General features: G+C 40.1%; 1 protein-coding gene across 1 annotated transcript in view; it reads right to left on the bottom strand.

The window, feature by feature from the left end:
• Window positions 1-479: 479 nt before the first annotated feature.
• LOC103521905 (hsp70-binding protein 1-like) overlaps window positions 480-8,158 on the bottom strand; it is a 12,467-nt gene continuing 4,788 nt past the window's right edge. Inside the window, exons 3-5 of the mRNA XM_026832360.1 lie at window positions 1,469-1,694; window positions 880-1,160; window positions 480-659 (exon numbers count right to left, since the gene is read on the bottom strand). Of these exons, the coding sequence (XP_026688161.1) occupies window positions 1,509-1,694 (186 nt within the window). The 3' untranslated portion in view covers window positions 480-659; window positions 880-1,160; window positions 1,469-1,508. The remainder of the gene's footprint in view (window positions 660-879; window positions 1,161-1,468; window positions 1,695-8,158) is intronic.

Here is an 8,158-nt window from a genome sequence, read left to right as displayed (position 1 = left end):
TGATTGGGTCTTAGGCGTCAGGGGTGTAATACCCGCCGCTCACGCTCAGACCATCCCATCCGTTGGAACGTGTGAGGGGAGAAAAGCTCGAGACTTGGCCTGTCAGACAGTCTGAAGGTTTTTGGACCACACACGTTCAAAGCGTCTGACAATGGTCTGGACATGGGTCTTTCAGACATTCTGAGCATGAGTGGCAGGCCTATGATGGAGACTGTTTATGAGTCAATTCTTTTACAGGTCACAACTTTCCATTTTATTTTCAAAAGGCTTCCTATGCTGTTGGTATCGTATGTAGGACTATCAGCTTTAATAAACACCCTTTGTCACTGCGACCTGGTTAGATCTTATGTGACATTAAATGTCTCCTTGTCTTTTTTAGTGCAATTTCATCCTTTTACCTAGGTCCTCTTCCTATGCTAAGAGACATTACTGTGAAATTCCTCCTGATTATCTCAAGTAATAACAAGGAAACAAAGGGATTTTCATATATAAAAAGTAGAAAAGGTTTTCCAATGGCAGACATCTTCTATATTTTCCTCTTCCTATGAGATACAACATGGGAAAGTTAACAATGTTGAAAAATTGTACCTATGTCTAGTAAATTAGGTACCTATGAATGAGTTGCAGTTTATAGTCAGAAATTAGAGTGAGATTGAGACCTGAATGAAAAGTAATAGGTATTATTATCATTTTATTGTGAGGAGTGAATAACATCAAATCAATCGTTCAGGAAAAGGGCCTATATTAGTTAGTAGCAAAAATAACATAGGCCCTTCTTCATGGGAACAATTCAAATGTTGTTGTCTTCAAATACATTTTAGCTGTTCCTGCCTCTTTGGGCCCAAGTAGAATAGAGAACTTGTAAGTACCTACAGAGACCTGAATGAAAAGTTAATAGGTATTATTATCATTTTATTGTAAGGAGTCAATAACATCAAATCAATTGTTCAGGAAAAGGGCCTGGATTAGTTAGTAACAAAAATAACATAGGCCCTTCTTCATGGGATCAATTCAAATGTTGTTGTCTTCAAGTATGTTTTAGCTGTTCCTGCCTCTTTGGGCCCGAGTATAATAGAGAACTTGTAAGTACCTATATCAAAACATTGTAAGAAATGTGCAATACTTATGGGGCCAAAGAACACTGAATCCAGTATCATATGGTTTTATTGTGAGGACCAATGTCAGTCTTCTGTTACCAATTTATCTGTCCTGATGGTCGAATTCTTCTGGTGAATCTTCTTCAAACACTTCTGTTAGAACACTGTTGACATATTCTAGTTCTTTGTGATACACTTCATTACCAGCATGCTTCTCTTTGATGAAATTCAATTTGAACTTTAGGTTTAATGGTTCAAGTTAACTCGTGTAAAACATATACAGGGTGGTTGATATGTCACAGGCAATGCCATTTATGAATATCTCTTGCCCCCCTCCTTCCCAGCTGCTGCACTGAATCCAGTATCATATGGTTTTATTGTGAGGACCAATGTCAGTCTTCTGTTACCAATTTATCTGTCCTGATGGTCGAATTCTTCTGGTGAATCTTCTTCAAACACTTCTGTTAGAACACTGTTGACATATTCTAGTTCTTTGTGATACACTTCATTACCAGCATGCTTCTCTTTGATGAAATTCAATTTGAACTTTAGGTTTAATGGTTCAAGTCGACACAAACTTTGAGCTTCAGGAGAGTCCTTGATTAATGAAGCGAGTGCAAAATCACCTCAGATATATTAAGTACTTTTTTGCTTGGAGCATGTGGAAATAAAAATCAATTCTTGAGTTAAAGACTTGTTACCTACCTAGGTAACTTTGTGAAGATCCATTCCAACCACTGGATTGTGCAAAAAAGGCGTCTTCTACTTTTGTTTAAAACACAGTTTCTCATTTTCCTCACAGCCCAATAGGTTTTTACTTGAAGATTATTAAAACAGATGACAAACATAATACAAAACCGTCGAGTCAAAACTTGGACCTCACCTCATTCGATCAATAAATACCCAAAAACAGTTTTCTATTGGTTTTTGCTCCTCTCAAAAATGTCCTTTCCTTGGTCCTTTTTCCTTTGACTATATTGAACTGTTCGTAAGTTTTTCTTTAAATTTCCTGGTTCATTCTCAATTTCTCAAAAACAAATATGTATCAATTTTCTCTCGTCTTTATACTGATCTCCCTCCATCTCTTGTTCATTACATACATATTTTCAAAGAATAAAATTTCAAGCTGAGAATCAAAAAGAACGATCATAATTTACATCATTTTATCATTTCTTTTCACCTCTTGTGAATCTTTGCTGAATTGCTGATGGTTGGCTACATCTTTTTTTTTTTATTTTTTGCCAAAAAGAAAATCCATGTTTTATTTTTAGATTTTATTCTTAAAAAATAAAAATAAAATCTTTATGAATGTCGAATTCTAATCGTCAATTTGAAGTTCGACTCGAATATCAACTATAGCTATACAATTTAGTTTATGGAAGAGGTCATAACCTAACATGACCCGGGACAATTCTTGAGGTCATAAATATTGATGTCATGAATTCTTTTCATGTGATGTTGTTTTGTTATCAATTGGATTGATGCTGTTGTGCTCATTAAGGTGTGTCCAAACATAGTCGGCCGGCCGTCGATCGAATCTATGTTGTCGAGGCAGTGTGGACGGTTCAGTCGATGGCCGTTCGACTATGTGGGGACACGCCTTTAGAGTTACATATGTATTAGATTTTGTACACGAGACCTTTTTTGGTGTGGTTCTTTGTTTCGCCATAAGTTTCGAACGGTTTGACCGATTTTGATGAGAAATCGCTAGAGAGAGGTGTGTCCAAACATAGTCGGCCGGCCGTCGATCGAATCTATGTTGTCGAGGCAGTGTGGACGGTTCAGTCGATGGCCGGTCGACTATATGTGCGGACACGCCTTTAGAGTTACATATGTATTAGATTTTGGACACGAGACCTTTTTTGGTGTGGTTCTTTGTATCGCCATAAGTCTCGAACGGTTCAACCGATTTTGATGAGAAATCGCTAGTCTTTAGATTGTGGGGCCCAAGCGGACCATTGGATCCATGGGACCATAGGGTTCTTTTTTTTACAACTTCTAAACGGTTGATCTGATAAGGATATGGCCAAATTTTTCAGCACACAAAGGAAATTCGCTCTTTAGTTTGTGAGCCCAATCAGGACTTTGTAGGTTGTGTAAGAGATTTTTTTTTCTTCTTGATTTTTCACCGAAATAGTTGGTCCGGTTTTCTTGAGAAACAGCTGAATCGTTCAACAGTTCATCACACAAACCAAGTTCACCCTTTACATTGCGATTGCGACCCCCAACCAATCAGGCCTCTTGCGTCTGGAGCCCCTCTAGGGGTCTGGAAGTTCCAATTCCTACACATAAGAGTATATAGCTCCCCGATTTTCTCGATTCGAGGAAGCACAACTGACTGATATCGGATCGATTCACCTTCGTACCCTTCTTAATTTTTCACCGAAATAGTTGGTCCGGTTTTCTTGAGAAACAGCTGAATCGTTCAACAGTTCATCACACAAACCAAGTTCACTCTTTACATTGCGACCCCCAACCAATCAGGCCTCGTGCGTCTGGAGCCCCTCTAGGCGTCTGGAAGTTCCAATTCCTACACATAAGAGTATGTAGCTCCCCGATTTTCTCGATTTGAGGAAGCACAACTGACTGATATCGGATCGATTCACCTTCGTACTCTGTTGAGGCAAGTTTACAGCTGGTTCATTCCAGGTTTTCAACACCCCTCCCTTGGAAATTAATTCTCACTCGGTCATTCCATCAGTGACGGTCGTTAGCAACGTTTTGTTCCGAAAAGAACCGATTTTCCGTTCGTTTCATCAAACGTTTTAACCTTCGTACTCTGTTGAGGCAAGTTTACAGCTGGTTCATTCCAGGTTTTCAACACCCCTCCCTTGGAAATTAATTCTCGCTCGGTCATTCCATCAGTGACGGTCGTTAGCAACGTTTTGTTCCGAAAAGAACCGATTTTCCGTTCGTCCCATCAGACGTTTTGTTCTCGCTCGGTCATTCCATCAGTGACGGTCGTTAGCAACGTTTTGTTCCGAAAAGAACCGATTTTCCGTTCGTTCCATCAAACGTTTTGTTCCGAAATTTTTTCTCTCGTTAAATATCTGTGATAATCTTGTGCGAGTGATTTTTAGTTCGTGTTCCACCGTTTTTTAGCTCCGTTTTTTGTTTCCACCGCTTTTTTTTTTGTCCCGTCCGGCGTCCTTAGTTTTTTTCGTAACAGGTCAGTTTTTAACCTCTTTTTTTTTCAAGTTTCACCTTTTTCGTTTGTTGGTTTTTTGGAAGCTCTCTCTTCTCTCTACAAAAACAATCAAAAGTGTAGAGATCAAAAATTGTATCTCATAGAAAAAAGTCCTGTCAAAATGGTCAGTTCTAAAACTTGATTACTTACCTTCACAGATTCGTAGCTTAACCCATCCTTTAGAGCTGTTTGCCCCTACACCTAAGCGTCAGATGGCCTTTTTGTGTATGAAGTTCTGCTTTCTTACCTTGAAATCTGTGTTCTGTTTTGGACTTTTCTTCAATGTCGCCAATCGCAGTAAATATCTGTGATAATCTTGTGCGTGTGATTTTTAGTTCGTGTTCCACCGTTTTTTAGCTCCGTTTTTTGTTTCCACCGCTTTTTTTTGTCCCGTCCGGCGTCCTTAGTTTTTTTCGTAACAGGTCAGTTTTTAACCTCTTTTCTCTCTTCTTTTTCAAGTTTCACCTTTTTTTCGTTTATTGGTTTTTTGGAAGCTCTCTCTTCTCTCTTTACATGTTTTTTTCTTACCTTCATAGATTCGTAGCTTAACCCATCCTTTAGAGCTGTTTGCCCCTACACCTAAGCGTCAGGTGGCCTTTTTGTGTATGGAGTTGTGCTTTCTTACCTTGAAATCTGTGTTCTGTTTTGGGCTTTTCTTCAATGTCGCCAGTCGCAAATTTGGAATTAAACATTTTACTTACATTGATGGGCTTTCGTCTTGAATTTTGTCGATTGTCTCTTTGGGGCTCATCCCTATCTTTTTACGGCAAAGTAAAGCCTGATTCACACTATAGTGCCAGTCAAGGTCCAGTCACGGTCCGGTAACGGTCCGATCAAAAGATTGAGTATTCACACTATCGTTCAAGCAACGTTCATGCTTCGGTCATGCTTCGGTCATTTTTCTTTCATTTCTAGTTGGTCTGAACGAAGGAATGTTGATCGTTGCTTGATCGCTGCCTATTCACACTACAGTGCCAGTCTCGCTCCGGTCACGGTCCAGTTTCGGTCCGATCAAAAAGATTCGTCGCGAGAATGTTCCAAATTTTGACTGTGAGCTGACCGTTACCGTAACTTGACTAGAACGTCTAGTGTGTACACTCACATTTACTTGCCTTCAACAATCATTTGATCGGACCGATACCGGACCGTGACTGGACCTTGACTGGCACTATAGTGTGAATCAAGCTATACTCAATCTTTTGATCGGACCGTTACCGGACCGTGACTGGACCTTGACTGGCACTATAGTGTGAATCAAGCTATACTCAATCTTTTGATCGGACCGTTACCGGACCGTGACTGGACCTTGACTGGCACTATAGTGTGAATCAAGCTATACTCAATCTTTTGATCGGACCGTTACCGGACCGTGACTGGACCTTGACTGGCACTATAGTGTGAATCAGGCTTTATTCTCAAATAAAATAAATAAATAAAGAGGCAATAAATTGCAATAAATAGAAGTTTAGTTGTAAGGTGAACGGTTGACGGTTGATCGAAATAAACTTACCGTTCAGAAAGAACAGTTCAGTTCAGGAACGAACTTTTTCAAAGAACCAGTTCCTACAGTTCGTTCGTTCTTTTCCCTTTTCCCATCTCTAGCTCTCAGGCCGTGTTTATGTAACGGGCTGAGATGAGCTGGGATGAGGTGAGATGGGATATTGTTTCTACAGTTTTGCATTGGAGTGGTAACTTAAGCAAGGATAGCGTGGGATTGTTGGGCATTTTTTCTAACCCTCTGTCCCGGCGGCAATTTTTAAAATTTATTTTATATTTATTTTTGTTTGCTTTGTAATTCGCTTGTTTGTAATATCTAATTTAAATGAAAAGTATAATATAAACGTGCAAACTAGAGATAAAAAGTAAAAAATGAATTCAGATTGTACGCGTTGCGAAAAAAAATCAAAATTTCGAATTTCCCGCCAACTTTACAAGTTTACAAGCTCATGAAGACTCTGTGTTAAGTTACCACATAATTTTCCACACGCCAAGAAAGGCCAAGAATGGCCTAGCTCAGCCCAGTACATAAACACAGCCTCAATGAGGTAGTCTTGAGTCCTATCCAATCAGTAGAAGCACTGTTATTATCATACAGGGTGATCATTAAGTTTCTCTTAATTCTCTACAGGGTGTAACGACTGATGAAGACACGGACGGGTATATGTCGAGCGTGAGTAGGAAATCTGTGAATACAACCACCTCGACCGCCAAGAATGCTAAGAAGAAGCGGGTAAGTGTACCTGTTTGAAAGTTTGAAGGGGATTTCATCCTCAACAAATAAGGTTTGTTCTCGGAACGGCTGGCTTTCTCCTATTCTGTGTTCGTTCTCTCTTCGATTCCGGAACGATAATATCGCAGTTACCGTTTAAAACCTTAAAAAAGAGGTTTGATATAGAGGGAGCTGTAATTGCCAAGGTCTTATCGCCTCCAAAGCAAAGAGAGAAGGAAGACAGGATAGGAGAAAGCCAGCCGTTTCGAGAACGAACCCTGTTTGTGTTAGGATAGATTTTGTCCCGGACGTAAATCGAACCAGCTTTCCCTTTTCTGAAGAACTGACAAATATCTTTACTCCAGCGGTAGGCTACGACTCGCGAATCGAACCCGCGACCTAGCGCTTGCGAGGCAGACGCGCGAGTCTCCAGGGTATTAAGGTTGGCTGAGTTGAAATCCAAATCTGAAAGTTACTGTGGAACAAAGAAACCATATCGGAATGAGTGGTGATTATTGGTTACAGACTATAAATAGGGATCAGCAGCCGAACCCTAACCAGTCTGTGGCTAGCTTTAGGTTACAAAGGGTTTATGATCAATGTGATTTCTCAATTATTTAGCCTTAAGATACCATGGTAATAATTTCACCGACTAGAAAGAAAAGAAAGCAGAGAAATCACATTGATTGATCTCAGGTACCATAATAATAATAGACTCTTGAGTGGAAGGCAACCACTAGGCGAGGTTAACGCCTTAGGCGTTCTCTACCACCTAACCCTTAGAGCTCTATTATTATGTGGTTAAATTCTCAAATCAATGAGGATAAAATTCCATACCTCGGCTGGGATCGAACCCACGCCCTCCTGATTACCAGGCGAGCGTCTTGACCACTACGCCACCGAGGCAGGTGTACAAAACAATACAGGGTTTATGATGCTTCAAGCACAGATCATCATAGTTGACTGTGGTTCGGGATGGGCCGAGTAATCTTGACTAGAGACCATCAACCCCCCTTGAAGCAGCTACACCGCTACAACAACACCAACAACAACACCAACAACAACACCAACAACAACACCAACAACAACACCAACAACAACACCAACAACAACACCAACAACAACACCAACAACAACACCAACAACAACACCAACAACAACACCAACAACAACACCAACAACAACACCAACAACAACACCAACAACAACACCAACAACAACACCAACAACAACACCAACAACAACACCAACAACAACACCAACAACAACACCAACAACAACACCAACAACAACACCAACAACAACACCAACAACAACACCAACAACAACACCAACAACAACACCAACAACAACACCAACAACAACACCAACAACAACAACAACAACACCAACACCAACCAACTATGGCCCGTATTTTTCATTTCTTGTTTCAGCGGTACAATTCAGACAGTGATAATGAAGACGTGAAGTCTGACGTCAGTGATGGAATGGACTTTGGTCCCACAGCCTATGTAAGTAACACTCCTGCTCTATTTGAATTACCTACCTATCTTGAGAACCACTTATGAAAATCATAAATACAGAGTGTTTATAAAGCCTCGGGACCCCTGGATATAAAGTTATGAAATAGGTAACTACAAAACTTATTACCTTTATATGATACAA

The sequence above is a fragment of the Diaphorina citri genome, unplaced genomic scaffold (genome assembly GCF_000475195.1).
Source record: "Diaphorina citri unplaced genomic scaffold, Diaci psyllid genome assembly version 1.1 scaffold6254, whole genome shotgun sequence".
In the NCBI taxonomy this organism is placed as follows: Eukaryota; Metazoa; Arthropoda; class Insecta; order Hemiptera; family Psyllidae; genus Diaphorina; species Diaphorina citri.
The sequence above is the reverse complement of the archived record's forward strand: the minus strand, read 5'-3'. Positions and strand labels throughout refer to the sequence as shown.